We start from the raw sequence: 18724 nt of genomic DNA on the forward strand, positions 1-18724 counted from the left end.
CCTGGTGTAGAACCTGAGAGGTGGAAATTACTTCACATGTAGGTCAGAGTTTGGGATTCAGTTTGGAGACTTTGCATGGCATTTTGAACAGTTTCTCTTGACAGGTGTCAGAAACATGGAAGAAAAATGGCTATACTTTATGCGGTACCCCATCATTGCACCTAATGAAGAGTATCTTTATTGGTCAACAGCGAGTGAGCTTAGAAGAAAGTTCTCTAATGTTTACTATCTGTTTTAAAGAAAAGTTATTGGAAACAGTATAGAGATGGCAATATGTGCCTAAACATCTACAGACAAACAAAAATCTATATAAATTATAAAGAACTTTTAACCCTAGAGGGCCACAAGGCTTTGAAAGGAGTTGAAATCACCTCTGTAGATCACAGGGCTAACACATCAGTTCTAGCTGTCTGTCCTATTAGATACTAATCATCCCCCATTTAACTCCCTCTTTTTCCTCTTCAATAAGCTTTGCATAAAACTAACCCAAACCCACATGGGCTTGTACAATATCATCATCATAGAATGACAATGAATGACGAACGTAGGTGGAAACTGTCTGAAGAAAGCTAAATTGTAACAAGAAAAAAATTTGACATTTTAGATTTTAAATGTTACACAGTTTTTATAAAGCTTCAGTCAATTTATTTTATTTATTCTAATGGAGAGCATTACAACTGCTTTACTGCGCTGAAGCAGGAATCGATCACCTCATTAATCACACCTCGTGAATAGTCACAAATCAGAACCTAACGGCAAGTACTGAACCAGAGGCAATGAAGCATAAACTCCTTCACAATTTATGATCTCTACAATTGCATCTTTTCAACCATTAAATTGCAAGATACCATAAATTTTTATCTCCTTCACTTCAGTCACATTATTGATTCTGCCTTGTGAAATATAGAATGGCTGTAAATCTGGGCTATTGAATTAATTTTAAGTCTTGACTTCAGAACAGGAACCCAGTACAGTAGTAAGGTTGTTAATCCAAACCAAGGAACATTAAAATGTAAATGGACAACAGGGACTTAAAAGAGCCATAGCTCTGTCAATTTCAGCCCTTCACAACCTTGAAGGTATTGTAACTGATTTAGACAAAATAAAATAGGGGAAAAAAACAATAATAAACCCAAATGAAATATAAACTAAGCACACATAAAATGTGAAATTCTTATTAAAATGCCTGAAACACAACAAATGCTTCCTTAATTTTAAAAAAATATATTTGAAATAAAATACATTTAAAAATGAAAAACAGGGGCACATCTGGACCCCCTATAAACTAAGGGGAGGGCAACTGCCCAACCCTTGTGTGGTGGTGTGGAAAGTAAAACACTACCTGTGGAGAGAAGGCTGGTGCAAGGATTTAACTAAACACTGGGTTTTAAAAAATAAAACTTGGGGTCAGAGTCATGTGTACACATCATACACATAAACTTCATTGTGTTGAAGATGCCCCTGGTCATCCTCGATTACTCCAAAATGGAGGAGCTGGAGCGAGGAGCTTGGACGACTTATATATATATATATATATATATATATATATATACAAAAGCCGGCCCCTGCTACACTGCCCGAGCACTTCATCACTTGTTTGGGGCAGCAGGAGGCTTTCTACACACTTGCTCATTCAGAGCGACACCTCTCTCTCCTTCATGTCGAGACACAGTAGCTGCTGGGGTACTAGGGTGACTACATTTCCTAACTCACATTCAGGCATTTTAGAGATCACGTTAGTTTCACAAGTGCATTGCCACTGACAGTGGCACAGCATAACTCCTATAGCAAACCAGACACCGATGGTGGTACAACATGACTCTTATCATTATATAGTGATCCACACATAGATGGTGGTACAGCATGACACTTATTATTATATACTAAGCCAGACATAGACAGTGGTACAGCATAGCTTCCTTCACTATATACTGAGCCAGACACTAATGGTGGTGCAGCATGACTCCTATCAATTTATACTGAGCCAGACACTCTGGTAGATCTGCACTCTAGGCCGGCGTCTACCTTGCCTGCAGGTAGCGCTAGCCCTGGTTGAGAGGGTTATAATGGAGTTAACCCTTTGGTTTGGAGTTTAGGTATTCCATCCTATACCTTTCCCTTGCCCTTCCTATAGGATGGAAGGGGTTACTGAACAGACCTCATTGTGCACTAAATAAAAACAAGAGACATTTGTTTCTTACCAGGTACAACACAGCTATAATAATTTTCCAGGAGACATGTATTACATTTAATTAAAAGTACACTGAAAAAATATTTCATTATGATAGAAGTCCTTTTTCCTATTCCTTCCTGCAGTCTCCCCTTACACTGCCCTGACTTTACTTTATGGGGAATTGGGACCTGAACAGTGTATTGTACAAAGACCACGACCACCTTTTATATAGAGCAAAACAGGGCAGTCATCATAGGCACATTGCTAATGGGATCCCAGTTAAAGTTCACACTGTGCCCCACACCCCACTGGGAAGGGTCCTGGCCATCACATATATCACTGCTGGAGAGATAACTTACCTGTAAAGGAACATCTGGAGCCATTTCGAACTCTGGAATTCCCTCAGCCCAAGGAGTGAATTTCTTTGTATTAGGATCAATAAAATAATCAAAAACTGTGCCACTCGAAGGGAATTTAATGGTTCTCATTTCTTTATTCCACCATCTACTAAATTCCAAACGATAATCAATTAGCTGAAACAAAGAGTTGAGATTGGCTTAAAAGAAGCGTATACAACCCAATAACTTGGCAGTGGTCAAAATGGTATAAATCTTAATGGTATCAAGTCAAGGAAAGTCAACCAAAAATATACAAAAAGGATGATTAAAAAATATTCACATCATGTTGCTAAAGGGCAAATCAATGTGGGCTATATTATTATGTTTACAAACATCATGTACAGAACAATAACCATTCAACAGAACAGAAAAAGAGGCAATTTCAGTATTATTACAGTATTATAACACCTAGGGGTCCATTTAATCTGTAGTAGGCCATATGTAAACTCAAGCCCTATCCCAGGCCAGCTGTTAACAGAGAAAGTACCGTATTTGCTCGATTATAAGACGAGGTTTTTTTCAGAGCAAATGCTCTGAAAAATACCCCTCGTCTTCTAATCGGGGTCGTCTTCTAATCAGACCTCAAATAGAGTCTGATTAGGAGACTAAGATCCAGATCCCCCGCACCGCTGCAGGGGACCTGGATCCTCCTGTCTCACCCCCCCCCCCATCATACACACACTTACCGGTGCTTCCTGCTGTATTGCCGGGGCAGCGGGTTGACGTCTACGCGATCCGCGTAGACAACGTCCGCTGCAGCCGGAAGGAGGTGTGGCTAGCAGCGGGGGTTGTCTGCGTCCGTCGCGCAAACCTTCCCCGACTGTCAGAGATCAGAGTTCCCCGCACCGGTGCGGGGAACTCTGATCTCTGACAGCCGGGGAAAGTATACGCGACGGACGGATACAAACCCCCGCTGCCAACTCCACCTCCTTCCGGCTGCAGCAGAAGGCGACGTCAACCCGCTGCCCCGGCTGGAAGCACCGGTAAGAGAGGGCTGAGAGGGGAGGGGAGAGTGTGTGTGTGTGTGTGTGTTAGTTAAATGGGGGTATAGGGTGTGTGTGTGTGTGTGTGTGTGTGTGTGTGTGTGTGTGTGTGTGTGTGTGTGTGTGTGTTAAATGGGGGCATAGGGCATTTCTGGAGTGGCGTTAAGGGGGCATTTAATAGAGCACTCTGCCTCCTGAAATGCCTTATACACCTATATGCCACTCTGCCCCATAATATGCATTTTAACCCCCTAAATGCCAGAGTGGCATATAGGGGTATAAGGCATTTCTGGAGGCAGAGTGCTCTATACAATGCCTTTTAACTCCCTTAATGCCACTCTGCCTCCTGAAATGCCTTATACCTCCCTATATGCCACTCTGCCCCATAATATGCATTTTAACCCCCTAAATGCCAGAATGGGATATAGGGGTATAAGGCATTTCTGGAGGCAGAGTGGCATATAGGGGTATAAGGCATTTCTGGAGGCAGAGTGGCACATAGGGGGTCAAAAGGCATACCATGGGGCACAGTGGCATATAGAGGGTTAAAAGGCATATCATGGGCCACAGTGCCATATTGGAGTGGCAAGCCTGGGGGCAGATGTGCGTAACTGGGGGACAGGTTGGAAAATACAAGAAATAAAAACAAAAAAAATATTTTTCTCAATCATAGCTTTTATTAAAAAAAATAGTTTACATGAATTAACATTTACTGGTAAAACTTTTTTCCTTTAGGGTCGTCTTATATTCAGGCTTTTTCTTTTTTTCCTAAGTTAATATTCAGATTTTGGGGGGTCGTCTTATAATCAGGGTCGTCTTATAATCGAGCAAATACGGTAATTAGATGGAAATGGCTAATCCCCTCTCCCCCTCCGTCACCAGTTACTTGTCTAGAAGATATGTACCTCATCCAGTGATTATCTCTAACATGTATCATTGGGAACCACTTTGGGGAATATGCCCTACTTCAAACCAATTGTTATTACTTGATGATTTCCACATTTTCTGTTGTTTCCAACAATATATAGATCAATATATAATTTGAATGTCTTTTTTTGGTCAGAGTAAATTACATTTGAAATAAAACCATACATGTATTTTAAATAAATATATACCCAAATGTATTTTACAAATGGACCTATGGTTTAACACATATTATATAAAACATAAATATATTTTATTGCAACCATGTTCCTTTAATGCTCAAACAAGAAAAAGTTTATTAGATGATTGATAAGAGCTTGAAATGGAAGTAAAATAAAATAAAAAAAAAACAAAACACTTTCTTACCTGATCTTGAAAGAGAGCTCCTCCAAATGACCAGACACAAGCAAAAACAAAATAAATTTCGTATAGTTCACGGGGAGAATCTGGAGGAATATTGTCAGCAGTAAGGAGACAGTCTAGTAGAGAGCATAGTGTCTACAAGGAACAAACAACACAAGTTATTTGGTAGGTAACAACATAACGTGGAACACTAAAAACTATTTATCTTGGGGTAATATGTCTATTGTGCATTTTCATCATTCCACTTAGCAATATATATGGAGAGCATGGGGCAGTAATGTTGAGCATAATAACCTAGTCAAGTATTTTCCATTCAAATCAATTAGCGTATGCACAAAATTTGAGCTAAGTGCATCGCAGCTCGAAAGATTAAAAGGTGAACGACCATTATCATTCAACTAGCTGGAAGGTTAATGACCTACACTAATAATACCAGAATGATGAAATGTGAAATCTGTGTTTCAAAATACACATATATCATAAAAAATTTTATATGAGCAGGCTGTTACTGCATATAGTCATATATCTCAAGGTTTTTGCCCCAGTCTCAGCGTGAAGTGGTAGATTATCAGCATCACACTGTCTGGAGCTGACTCCTTTGTACTCTACATTGCTGTGATCATAAATAAGCGTCCAACTGGTGATTTTGTATGTTGATGTACCTTCTTGAATACTGGAATCAAGAATATCTTTTACAAATAAGTCAATTAGAGCCATTTAGCGAGTCTTTACAATTCTATTCTATTAAAAGGTTTAAAATTTGTTCAGCTTTAGGAGGATTGGAGGATCAGGGAGATGACATCATAGCAAGCACCGCCATATTGACACAAGAAGTGAGGGCAAAATGACGATGCTTTAGGCAATGTCCTCTCCCCATCATCTAATTGGGGCAGAGGACATCACCTAAAGCACCGCAAGCGCCATCATTTTGGTGGAAGTTCCCACCTGGTTATTTCCACTGAGATGCGGACGAAGATTGCAGATTAAAGGTTGAATACGAAGAAAAAGTATAAAATAGCTTAAAAAAAAAGAAGAATATGTGTTTTCAACAGAAGCAGAAGTGGTTGGCAGAGAAATGAGGGAAACATCTAGAAAGTGTGTTTCAGCCGAACCGAATGGGCAGAAAACAAATGGGCCAAAAACAAACTTAAAAATCAGTCCAATTTGTTTTTGGCCCATTTGAACATGTCTAGTTTACACCCATATCACTGAGCACAAGATGGTGGTTGATGGGGTATACACATACTAAATGCCCTTTTTACCCAAGGTTTATTAATTGCCCCTATGCCACTGCACAAGTAAGGAAAGACAAGGCCATAGTCCTCCTCCATTCAGTCGATAGGATATTTTTAATTAAATATAAGTGTTGTGGACTGCAACTCCCATCACGTACAGCCAAGAGCTGCATGGCTAACAGAAGTTGCAAACTATACCAAGTGGAGTACAAGAAATTCTGTGACCCTTAAAACTTTAAAGAAAATAAAGAGGATTTTGTACATATAGTTCATAATCATGGCTGGTTTCTTTCATTATGATAACATTCATTGTACGGCAATTTCGAAACACAGAGGATTGTATTTAATACAAAAAGGAGGAAAATGAAATGCAATGCCTTTACCTGAACCATGCTGATTTCTGGGATTGGCGTTATAGTTTTTAAATTACATCGCACTTGCTCCAAGCAGTAAGGAACATACTTATCAAACAATATGGTCAAATTTGCCCTTTCTGTCTGTGCTCTACGAGTTTCAATCCAGCTGGTAACATAACTAATAAAAAAAGTGAAATCCAATGCAAAACAAAGTTAGAAGAAACATCAGGTCTTGAAATTCAAAAAATAAAAAGGAAATAATGTAAAAAATGTGTTTAAATAAACATTTCATCTATTACATGAGAGCAGAAGTTGATATTGGAAAAAAATCCACCAAAACTGTTAAAAAAAATAAAATACCTCTTTTTCTTTTATGAAAAGAACTGAAAAGACCCTGAACCTGTAAATGTACGTGCTTTTATTGGTGGACAGTACCAACAAGCGGGGAGTAAGAACACTCACTGATAAACTATGGGTGTATTTTTTCAGAAATCATAGGTTCTGATGTGGAAGACAGCGAGGAATATGTAGGCAAAAATGATCAATGTTCATTGATTAAATATCCCATATTAGTGTAAGTACGCTTGGAAAGCAAAGTATTGCCGGACGGCTACATGCAGGACTCCCCATGGGTAAGCGCTCTTGTCACGGAGCTGGCTAGTCCGACCGACTACCTCCGCTGTCTTGTGCTCCCTTAGCCTGGGACAACACACTTTCCCCAGTTCCCCAGTCACTAGCCGAGACTCAGTGTAGGGTAAAACCAACCAAAGACTGATTTTTTTTGGACACACAGGGCTGGATATATCCAGCAAAACACACATTAACATAAAATAAGATATTGGGACACAAACCGCCCCCTTAATCTGCCTCCGAGAGACAACAGGGGCAGTAACGAGATTAACAATACAATATTAAACTGAAACAATGGTGGTCACTCCCTGGTGGCAGATCCTGGCTGTCTGCTGGAGATAATCCCCTCAGCCAGTGATGAGATGATACTGCTGGGGGTAGCCACAGAAGCCTTTACAAACTCAGGGCCCATAGTCAATAGGGAGGAGGCTGGCAGTCAGGCTTCTCCAGTGGTCCCAGTGATGGAGGCTTCCGTCACAATTCTCCCCCCTCCGAATTGGACTGACACAGGATGAGACCCCCAAACGGGTTGACTCCGTAGTCAGTCAGTTTATTTGGCCCATCAATGCCCTTCCAAAATTGGTCCTCCTGCTGGGGAGATGGGCCGCATGCGTCATCTTCTGGGTACCGCTGGGGAGTGATGCCGCCTGCATCCCCTCCCTGGTGCTCCTGCTGTTGTTGAGGAGGGAGGTCAGGTTCCTCCGGTCCTGGAATTAGGTTCTTCCACTGGGGAGATGGACCGGCTGTTCCACCTCTCTGCTTCTGCTGGGGGGGGCGGGTCGGCCGCTGTATCTCCCTGAATTCCTGCAGCTTTGGTAGGTGCTGGGCAGAGGCCAGCGATGCTCTGTCCGGTTGACAGCGCTTCAGCTGGGGTTAGGGAATCTTGTGGGTCGGCCTGCCGCTGGGGAGGGAGGGCCGGTTTCTCCGCTCCCGGACTGGTGAGCTGCCGCTGGGGAGATGGGCCGGCTGCCGCATCTCCCTGGATCCGTGTAGCCATTGAAGGTGTGGGGCAGAAGCCAGCAGCGCTCTGCCCTGTTGCCAGCTCTTCAGCTGGGTGGGTGCTAGTCGAGACCGCAGTCCCATCCATTACACACAGAAAACTTTCTTCCTTTACCTGGGAAGGAAAGCCAGTTGCAAGCCCTCCCGGACCAACATCCTCAGATGTAAAATCAATTAGATCCACAATCTCTGGATCTGGTTGTGGTGTAAAGTCACATAGCTCTGGTATCGGATCTGGATTAGCTGCCCAGTATCCCTGTGACTCAGGGGTGGAGACCGCAGTCCCATCCACCCCGCCTGGATCAACATCCTCAGATGACGACTCAATAACATCCACAAAATCCCTGGACACAGGGGCTTTCTGTTGAACGCGGTCAGTTTTTTATACGCCTTCTCCAGTTCCCACTCCTGTGTAATTAAAAAGTCTAAATCACCTTTAAGTCCTAGTGCATCTGGGGGGTCCCACTCCCTGAAATCCCGGATGTCCTCAATCCGCCACTCCGCTGTACTTCCGAAGTCCGGATCCTCCTGAAGACTATACCATAATAATCCTGGGCCACCAAAGTCATAGCCCTCTGGAGAACATTATTTCGCAGTTCCCCAATAGGCTTGTTCTGTATACCACTGCAGAGCCCTATAGTGATCTTCCAGCTCTACCTCCTGTTGGACCAGCTTGTCCAATTCGGATACCCATTGCTCCTGGGGTTGCTGTCCCAGGAATGACATCCGTAGTTCCCGCTGGTCTCTAATCTTTTGTTCAGGGCTTGGAAGACACTGACCCCGGCATATAACAGCCCTCTGCCATAGTGACCGTCGAACCAGTTGCCTCAGATTCTGGTATTGTTCTGTAGGCAGAGTAGTGGTGTAGCAGGAGAGGATGACCCGCAGCAGCCCCTGGAATTCTGATACCACATCCATGCCCTCGTCAAGGCGACCGAAGTCTGCCGTCCTGTCAGTTAATCCCGGTAGAAAGTAAGTGTCCCTCAGACTAAGAAGCAATCCCGCCGCTTGCCACCAATGTCACGGAGCTGGCTAGTCCGACCGACTACCTCCGCTGTCTTGTGCTCCCTTAGCCTGGGACAGCACACTTTCCCCAGTTCCCCAGTCACTAGCCTAGACTCAGTGTAGGGTAAAACCAAACAAAGACTGATTTATTTTGGACACACAGGGCTGGATATATCCATCAAAACATCCATTAACATAAAATAAGATATTGGGACACAAACCGCCCCCTTAATCTGCCTCCGAGAGACAACAGGGGCAGTAACGAGATTAACAATACAATAGGGGGGGAGACTGATTTATACAACATTTAATTGAAACAATGGTGGCAGATCCTGGCTGTCTACTGAAGATAATCCCCTCAGACAGTGATGAGAGGATACTGCTGGGGGTAGCCACAGAAGCCTTTACAAACCCAGGGCCAAGAGTCAATAGGGAGGAGGCTGGCAGTCAGGCTTCTCCAGTGGTCCCAGTGATGGAGGCTTCCATCACAGCTCTTAACATCTTTTACGCCTGTGCCAGCATTCCCGGGGGATCCCGTCCTAGTAAACTAGGACGTTCATTTGTTATGTACTGAAGGGTTATTAGTGGAGGCTAATTATGAGTTATGAGTATATGTTTACATATTTGAAGTTTATGTTTATGTATGCCAAATCTGTGTTTAAAATCCAGTAGATATCTTGTCTTCATTGGGTGAGTAATGATCGGCCATGCCCTTGTCTTGTATAAGTTAGAAAATTATATTGTCCTTCGCAGGTCAGACGTATTCTGCTTTAAAGATGCAGAAATATAATTCAGCACAGCAACAAAGCTAGCGATGAAAATCCAAACATATTATATGATCAATCTGTAATATGCCTTTCCTAAAAACACAAAGGACCATGTTTTTTTTTACTCACGGACTCCAACCAAGATCTTGTCTATTGACATAAAGAATCCCGGCTCTAGATACAGTTGCTGGAGTAGCCGCTCGAAGATGGCTGATTTCAAAAAGCAACCGCATGGATGGCGTCAAAGAGATGCGTTCATTACTAGCCAAAGTTAAAACCTAGACAATAATGAGGAACAGTTTTCAAAAAGCTTTTCAAAACACCTGTTTTTTTTCATTTAATGTTTTGGGGTTGTTTTGCTTTCCATTTCAAAGTGTACATAACTTGAAAGGGAATAATTGCATGAACTAATACAATTTATTTTAATGGATCTTAAACTCACAAACCAAGTTTGCAGCCATAATAGCCAAGCTAAATCTGTAAGTGTATCATCCAATTACCCAGAGTCCTGTACTTATCTATAACGAAACATTAGATGTGAAATCAAGTTACGCTGATGGCATTGCTTGTTTTTTTTTAGCAAGCATTCTTAACAGATTTAACATATGTTTAATTTAGCACATAAATTATACAAGTATGTATGTGTATATCTATATCTATATATCTATATATATCATTGTAAATTAATTAAGTGTTACGGTTACACTGGGTGTCTAATCTGTCCATAAATCAATTTAATGTATTATGCCAAATCATAAAACGATACAATAACAGTATAGGCACAATTTTTACGATGTACAAAGAGCAGACCTGAGAATGAGCATTCTACATTATTAATACTTCCAGATCTTAAGATAAGATACGTCCACCGTTTTTGATTCTGGATAACAAAAAGTTTCCCTAAAATATATTTTTGGACATGATACACCTTCTCTATAGGATTATCCTCCTGCCGACATTGGAATGTTTTTACCCAACAATGTTTAGTTTGATTCAAGAGACTTAGATATGGCTTCTATTTACAAAAAAATCTCAGTTTCTCTTAAGACTTAGCAGCTTCAACCCCATGCATTCTAAAGATAAATAAAAGTCAATCATGGATCACATTAAAGATTGATCCTGACACCTGAATTCACTGTGATAGCATTGGCTTTTTCATGGCTGCTGTCAGAATTAACAATAGACTCTTTTGATCTGGCATTGATTTTGCTTGATCCGCTGGGAGCACATCTATCCCGTTTTGGAGGAGGCCTGCTCATCCCCACTAATTTCTCCATACCATACAGGCACCTTCAGATTGTATGGTAGTGGGGAGAGGCTAGGAGTAAATACATTTTGCTGCCCATGGGGCTCATATGAAGCGAGACTTTGTTTTACTTTAAAAAGCTTTCCGGAAAGAAGGATCAGTGGTGGCAATCTAGAAATTGGCTTCCTCATTCCAGAGGATTGCTGGTGAGCTTTGTGTGCGGCAAGACCAGCATCAAGAAATGCAAGCCTGTTAAAGGAGCAAATATACTACAAATTCAGTCAGTTCCCCGAGATCTAGACTAGAAAACCAAACAAGATACATGTCGTAATAAAAAAACAAACAAAAATTGTTTGTTAAGAAACCCAAAAGCTTTATGCTTAGACATTATTTTGTTTCAAGCCCATGAGTTCACTGACCTTATTACCATTTGTGCAAACACATACGTTTTACGTATTCACCAGTTACTTCACACAAATAATATTTTTTTTATAAAATAAGGCAGACAATAAATTATGTAACAAACATGCAAAGTGTTTATTGCATTTAGCTGATGAAGCTTACCACGCAAAAGTGAAATAAGTAAAATGTATGCAAGAAAAGTTCATTAAGAATACTAATGAACATGTATTTTATCAGTATGTTTATATAATAAAAAATATATATATTTAAATATCAATTATTTACAAACCTTGTTATCGTCCATGACTGTGTTCAAAGACTCAATCCACATCGGATCAATATCTCCATCCAGAACGATCCACTTTGGGCCATCATGGGCAACGGCAAACAGTTCTCTCATTGTAAAGGAAAACAATCCTTAATTTAAAAAAAAACATGAAACGTTACAAGAGTTTGGAAAAGTTCTTGTTGCTTTTTCATCGTATTGCATATTTTGAGCTAATTGTGCGGCCTATTGGAAAGAAAAACACCTTCACTTGGCTTTTTTTAATAAACCTTGTTGAAACAAATACCTAACAGTTTTTAAAATCCTGCCATTTTTAATTGTTTAGCTATAGTTGTCTATTCCCAACCCTGACTATATGCTGAGACCATACAGATATGCTTAAACGTAGCAAAAACATTAGCATTTGAATACGTACCATCCTTCCATTCTCTTGTGGATGGGTGAAGGTACCCAAACAGCTCATCAGTAGTTACTGCTTTAGGATTGATGTCATTCCACGTGGGCTTTAACTTCATGTTAAAATATGTTTTATGTAAAGTTTTAAGAATCTGAAAAATGAAATAGACAGATAAACAGTATCACATTAGAAGAAGGGAAAGTATGCCTCAGCGGGCGGAAGACACACTTTCTCTAAATACATAACGATAGTATGGTTTTTCTTATGGTATTGCATGGTGATATTTCAAATTGGTCAGCTAGAAATTTAAAATGTAATTTCCTCTTATTTTATACACTTTATCAATTTCTGGTGATGTTAGCTCATTTTTCTCACTCACTTTCACGTTTAAGGTTAACATGTAGAGGCATATTATGTTAAATTTTGTTTTTTTAAGAGACCTACGGGGCCCATTTTCAGGTTAGTAATTGCTGCTGTAGTCAAGATGTGGCTGAAGGATAACCCATACACCGAAAACTGTCCATCAGGAACTAATACTGAGTAATCTTGATCCAAAATATGTGGTGCCCAGCATTTAGTGGAAAAGGACAGTGTTGAAGCTCCTGTGATTGACAGCCTGAGGACATCGCCACTGAATGCATGTACCTTACACATTAATAGTAGGATAGAATTTCATTGCAAATAATGGCCATTTGACCCATTTTGTCCTGAAGTGTACTAACATCTAGTACTTCTGCTAAAAGACTATTCCACCTAGTAACCTCCCTCTCATTGTCAGTTTTCCACACATTCAAAATGTTGCTATTTACCGTGCTTTTTCCGGAACCTGCATTTCCCACAACAAAGACCGAGTGACGGACAGCTAGTAGTTCCTCTAATTGCGTAATCTAAAACAGGATCAAACACAATTTCTTGAGTCTGGTAACCCCCCCCAAATAGGGTTCAACCCAGTATTAGTTAATATAGTTCTGTGTTATTCAAGAACCAACAGAATGGCATCATTGTAATTATGAGTTCCAATTTATATATTCCAAATTAAATCCTGCACCCATATTAAATTCCCCAGCATAAGGGGTTACATTAACATTTAATCTTTACTAAAAATACAGAAGGAAGAGGCAGAAAAACTGTGTTTATTCCCACCGCTATTAAAAAGCATTAGCCAGATGCTGATACTATAGGCATCAAACAACAGTGATCATTATTGTCTTCAATCACCCCATTTAGAATTTACAATAAGCTAAGCAGAAAGCCATTATTTCCACCTTCAGAATGAAGTTCTCCTCCGGCTGCAGGCACAGTTCTGCAATGGACTGGCGCACCATCTGTTCCAACTTCACATCTCTGTTTCTGGGAACTTCCAGCAAGGGAAACAAATCATTGATAAGACCAAGGAATATTGTAACATCGTTGGTTACTATTTTAGGAAGATTAAAGTCCCTCAGGGCTCTCATCAAGACCTAAGAAAAAGGAACAACTCCATAATTATTATGTCGTAATAATAAACCATAACACAAGGCATAAAATTAACAAACATTATGAGAAATTCACACTTAGACAATTATAACCCATATGGTTAGTTAAACCCAATCTGTTGTCTGTGCACATTGGATCACTTTACAATTACTTTCTGTGGTGAACTGTAAAATTATTGCATATCCCATGATCAAGTGATGATTGACATGATGAAAGGGAAATGACGATTGTTGCCAATGTCTGCTAAATACATATGATATATAATGAACCTACCCAGGTTCACTTTAAACATGTGTTAGTATATAAATATTTGGAACTTTAAGGGTCAGATTTAATTATGTCAGACTAGAGAAGACACTTCTCATTTAGAGACAAGTTTATATTGAGTGGACTAACTGGTCCCATCAGACTCATGTATCTGAACCCTCTCAATGCAAAAAGCTTGACAGAGCAATCCATCTACCTGGCTTATAGTACCAAAAAATGTAAATAACCCATAGGATTGGGCTGATGTACGAAATGTGTTTATTTTACCATTACTGCTTCTTTTCTATAGAAAGCAAGAAGGGTGAGCTACACATTTTTCGGAATACATTCCTCGTTTCTCTGGAAAATACATAAATGGGGTTCATACTCAAGTAATGTTATCTAATGATGTTGGCATCAATGGAAACATCATAAAACAGCCCTATTTAGGAATTGATGATGGATGGAAATAGACATAGTAATACCTAGATATATGTTTAATGCTATTTATCCACACCTCCTAATCAGACTCCATATGTTTAATGGTCTGTGTCTTTATGTCAACTGATCTACTCCACTGACCACAATATTAAGGTTGCTAAGGAAACAAAAGACCAGAATACATGATGTTCAACAAACACGCTTCAGTAATGTAATTAACCAAAAAGGAAATGGTTTTCCCCATTGCAATCAGCAACAATGTTAAAAGCTTAACAGTCACATCCTAAAATCTTATTACAAGTTTTATTAGGATCCAAAGTCTTGTGCAATTACCTTGTATTTTTTAAACTTGCATACCAGCTAATGAATGTATGTACTGTAGATATTATCATTTATATAACATTATTCTCCCAATCCAGCATAGCCGAAAACTCGTTTTGTGATCTCTAACTAAAGGGTTCTAAAACAAAACGAAAAACTGCATACATCTGCTACCATTCTTCCATCTTAGTTTTGTATATTTAACCCTGACTCAAGAAGAACCAGAATACCACCTGCAGACCAGATTAGTAACACAAGCGGATAACTTCTGTAAAGTAGAAACCACTTTGCTCCTTGGACATGCAGTACCCAAATATAGGTCGTCATAGACAGATGGAGTGTTTTGGGTGAAATAAGGGAAAATGAAAAGAACCGTACCAAAAAAAGGGGGGCGGATATATATTGGAAGATCAGATTCTACTGATCGTAGTATCATGTATTGGTGTACAGGTGTTATTCCTTTGGAGTGTAACATTATCTATACTGGAAAGGGTTTTTACATACGTCCTACTGGGTTCCTCTGTAAACATGTCAGCTGATTGAATGTGGACTTAGTGGAACCAGTGAGTCAAATAGAAATCTAAATATCAAGCTGTCTAACTTTGTAACTAAGAGTTTTGTGGAAAGGAGAAAAAAATAAAACCACACCTGATCTTCAGGTCGGCTCCTGTCTTCACGTTTCAAAGATCCAGCTACAACTAAGACAGATTTTATAGCTCTCAGGCCCCAATCATAATGATCCTGTATAAAATATGAATGAAAGCATTATATTTACCTGAAATAATAAATAAGAACGTGTTTACTCAAATTAGTGAAATGTACTGAGCATTAATAATTTATGTTACTTTTATCCATTTAAGTTAAGGTTGGTGCAAAACAGAAATGCAGAGGACACCAGGAGAACATCTGCCATCATTTAGGGTTGACAGAGGTTTATGGGACTGATATTTTGTTACTTCTGGTGGTTATCTGAGTAGTCCTGACTTGAGGTATAACTGTACATATGTGTTAGAACTTCAACAGAGATTCTCAGTCCTGATAGCATGTTCACATCACCTGTTTTGAAAGTAGCTGCCTGCACAATGTGTACAGACTGATGAACTTCCTCGCTAGGATTCTTGCTTCGACAAAACCCTCAGCCACCAGCATTATTTCACATATCAGTTCAAAATCAGGAATTACCATTGCACATGGGCTATAAGATAAAAGATTGTTTTTCATTAATAATTACAAACAGCACTTTCTGAATATTGTGATATACACAACCCCTGCAGAGGTTCTGAGCTCCTAGAAAAGACATGGGAGGAAAGAGAGACACACGGATGTTGTCCTTGTCAACATCAAAAGGTATTCGGAATGCAACCTTCACCTAGAGTGCTTGGCTGGAGTTGAGTCTTCATAAACTGAACACCAAGCTTTCATATATCCACCAGCCTAACACTGCAGTGTAAATTAACCTGGTGCTTTCACCTGTTGCAGGAACAACTAACAGTAATGGAGTGACCATGTTGCTGTATGGGAATGTAGTCAACTAGTCATGTAGTCTTTGTTGTCAGCCTTTGGCACCTGGGAACTCTTTGGGTTTGACCCAGAGTCGCCAGGAGAAACCTTACTCTAGGTCTCTCGTTCTCTTTCCACGAGCCATTCCCACTCTCTGCCCATTTAAGACTGTCTAGGATTAGCCCCTTTGCCTACACAGATGGCTAACCCTGCCTACCCTAGGAAATTCCCAGATGTGTTAGTAATCACATACAATCAGGGGGAGATGGGTTTTACCAGCTTTGTAAATGTCAATATTTTCACATTGAGTTGATCCCATTGTGCTGTTATACAGCACTTACATTCTGCAGAGCTAAAATAAAGTATTACATTCAACTAAAGGCTCCCAAAAAGCAAAATTAAATACTTTAGATAAATTAAAAACATAGATAGAAAGTGGGAAAGCATGGTCTAAAAACTTGGAATATAGAAAAGATAACAGGATAACAAGATGTATGGACAGGAATGGGCAGACTGGAACTATGTCACTTGCTCACAAGGCTTTCATAGAAAAGTGCTCCATCACACCTAGGCCTAGTATGTCCCATATTTTTCAGAGGGAAGGTAAATTCAGTTTGGCTCCACTCTTAAATATTTGATAACACAAATCAGTGTAACAAATGAACAAGTGTCAGGGGAAAGTATAGCTACTTCGCTTAATATTAAATACATTCCTATAGAATGCTTTTTTTAAACATTGTCTTTATCAGACTGTGACATTTACCGAAACAGAGCCTTGACGTTTTCTGGAAGTTCAGCTCTCCCGGCATATCCTGGATTGAGAGTAATGAAGATTCCAACTGTGGTTTTGAGCTCAATTGTTTCTCCCAAAAAATGAAACCTGTAAAATATGGATATAATGTGAGAAATGGATTTACAATAACATATATTGCAGCCTGTAGCTAATTGGTCAACAGGAATGTTATTTTAAATATTAATGATACCCTAACACATAGTAGTGTTTCATTTTGAAATACTTATTCTTGAGATGATTCTCCATGATAGACATGATATATATTCCTTAATGGCAAAGATAACCACGCTGAAAAGTGATTCTCCCAACCTACCTTTTCTTTTTATGGCGGATCGCATCTTGAATTGTCTTCACTTGCACTGCTATTACAGACAAAACTTCCACAGAGATACGATTAAACTCATCGAAGCACCCCCAAACTCCTGTTTGACAGAGGCCTTTGTAGATATTCCCAATGGACTACAAAAATGCAAAAGAGTATTGTCATGTACTTAAATCTAAAACAACCCCTAGGAAAAACCTATGGGAAAGTGGTACATGGCTACATATACAAATATGGCCATTAAACATATAACAGCGTATTATGTGTGTTCCTTATTTATAACAAAACCTAAGATGAGCACACGTTAATACATAAATAGCATTTGATGATCTACTTTACACAAACCTTGGCATTAGCAGATTTGTGGACAAATTAAGTCATTATCATGATAATTTTCTTATAAAGTTTATAAAACGACAAGCCTTATACAACAAACGAAACATCAGCATTTGTGGACATTAAGACCACTCTCATGTATTGTTCTGAGTAGATACAAAATAATTCACTACTCTCCTAATATACTGTATAAAGAATGCCTGAGAAGTTGAAGAGTTTCACCTGGAGTCTCCGGGTGAGCACTGCCTCCTTTGAGTTAATATGTCAAATCTCTTGGCTGGACAGCAGTGCCTGGTCACTCCTACTCACTACTCCATTTTTGTACTTGCACTGTACTATTAAAAAACATTGTGAACATGCTTTGGTTATTAAAAGTAAACCTAACATCCCATACCTTGTAGTCCATTTGTTCAGAGCAATTAAACACATAGACCATGATTCCCAAGGAACGACCAAGATCTTTGGTGGTTTCAGTTTTTCCGGTACCAGCAGGACCCGAGAGTGCACCACTCATAGACAAGTGAAGAGACTGAGTCAAGGTGATATAGCATCTGCAAGATATAAAAAATGATGCATACGTTGGCATTGCCAGAACAATGCCACAATCACCACAATATCACTTGAAACAACCCTCACGATGAATATGTCAGTGTAAACTTTTCTCGGTAGAAAGTACTACTTTCCATCCATTTTGGATATTGACTATTCACTTTGCAGGGCAAGGGGAAAAAAAGTCCCCATATATTTCTATTTTACTTGGACTTCCTACTACCTACAGACCTGGTCTGTACATGCAGTGTCTGGTCAACGGGAGCAAGAGATTTCTGCTTCTAACGTCAAATGTAATGTGTAACTGAGAGTAAAGATACCACAAGCACCCCATCGCATCGAGTACAGAGAAGAGGCCAGGAGACATAGATTAGTTTAGATATAGATTAGATTAGATATTCTAAATGTGTTTGCTTTATTTTTAATTTATTATACATACCAAGTTATGGCGTATACATATAAAACCGGTATGATAAGCAGTGTATAATAAAGTCTATGAGTAAACTGGACATAATAAGGAAATTATGATTAAACAAACATATTTAGAACAGCAAATAAATCTTCTATCATTGGGAA

At 39.6% G+C, this 18724-nt stretch overlaps 1 protein-coding gene across 1 annotated transcript in view; it reads right to left on the reverse strand.

The window, feature by feature from the left end:
• LOC149285965 (dynein axonemal heavy chain 11-like) overlaps positions 1-18724 on the reverse strand; it is a 141486-nt gene that overhangs the window by 78796 nt on the left and 43966 nt on the right. Inside the window, exons 32-44 of the mRNA XM_089494671.1 lie at positions 17994-18150; positions 17255-17400; positions 16912-17028; positions 15705-15843; positions 15297-15389; positions 13430-13624; positions 12974-13051; positions 12183-12315; positions 11771-11898; positions 9963-10111; positions 6460-6610; positions 4845-4976; positions 2533-2706 (exon numbers count right to left, since the gene is read on the reverse strand). Coding sequence (XP_089350797.1) covers positions 2533-2706; positions 4845-4976; positions 6460-6610; positions 9963-10111; positions 11771-11898; positions 12183-12315; positions 12974-13051; positions 13430-13624; positions 15297-15389; positions 15705-15843; positions 16912-17028; positions 17255-17400; positions 17994-18150 — 1792 coding nt within the window. The remainder of the gene's footprint in view (positions 1-2532; positions 2707-4844; positions 4977-6459; positions 6611-9962; positions 10112-11770; positions 11899-12182; positions 12316-12973; positions 13052-13429; positions 13625-15296; positions 15390-15704; positions 15844-16911; positions 17029-17254; positions 17401-17993; positions 18151-18724) is intronic.

Source organism: Sceloporus occidentalis, unplaced genomic scaffold (genome assembly GCF_023333645.1).
Source record: "Sceloporus occidentalis isolate IW3139 unplaced genomic scaffold, rSceOcc1.0.p SCAF_74, whole genome shotgun sequence".
Taxonomy (NCBI): Eukaryota; Metazoa; Chordata; class Lepidosauria; order Squamata; family Phrynosomatidae; genus Sceloporus; species Sceloporus occidentalis.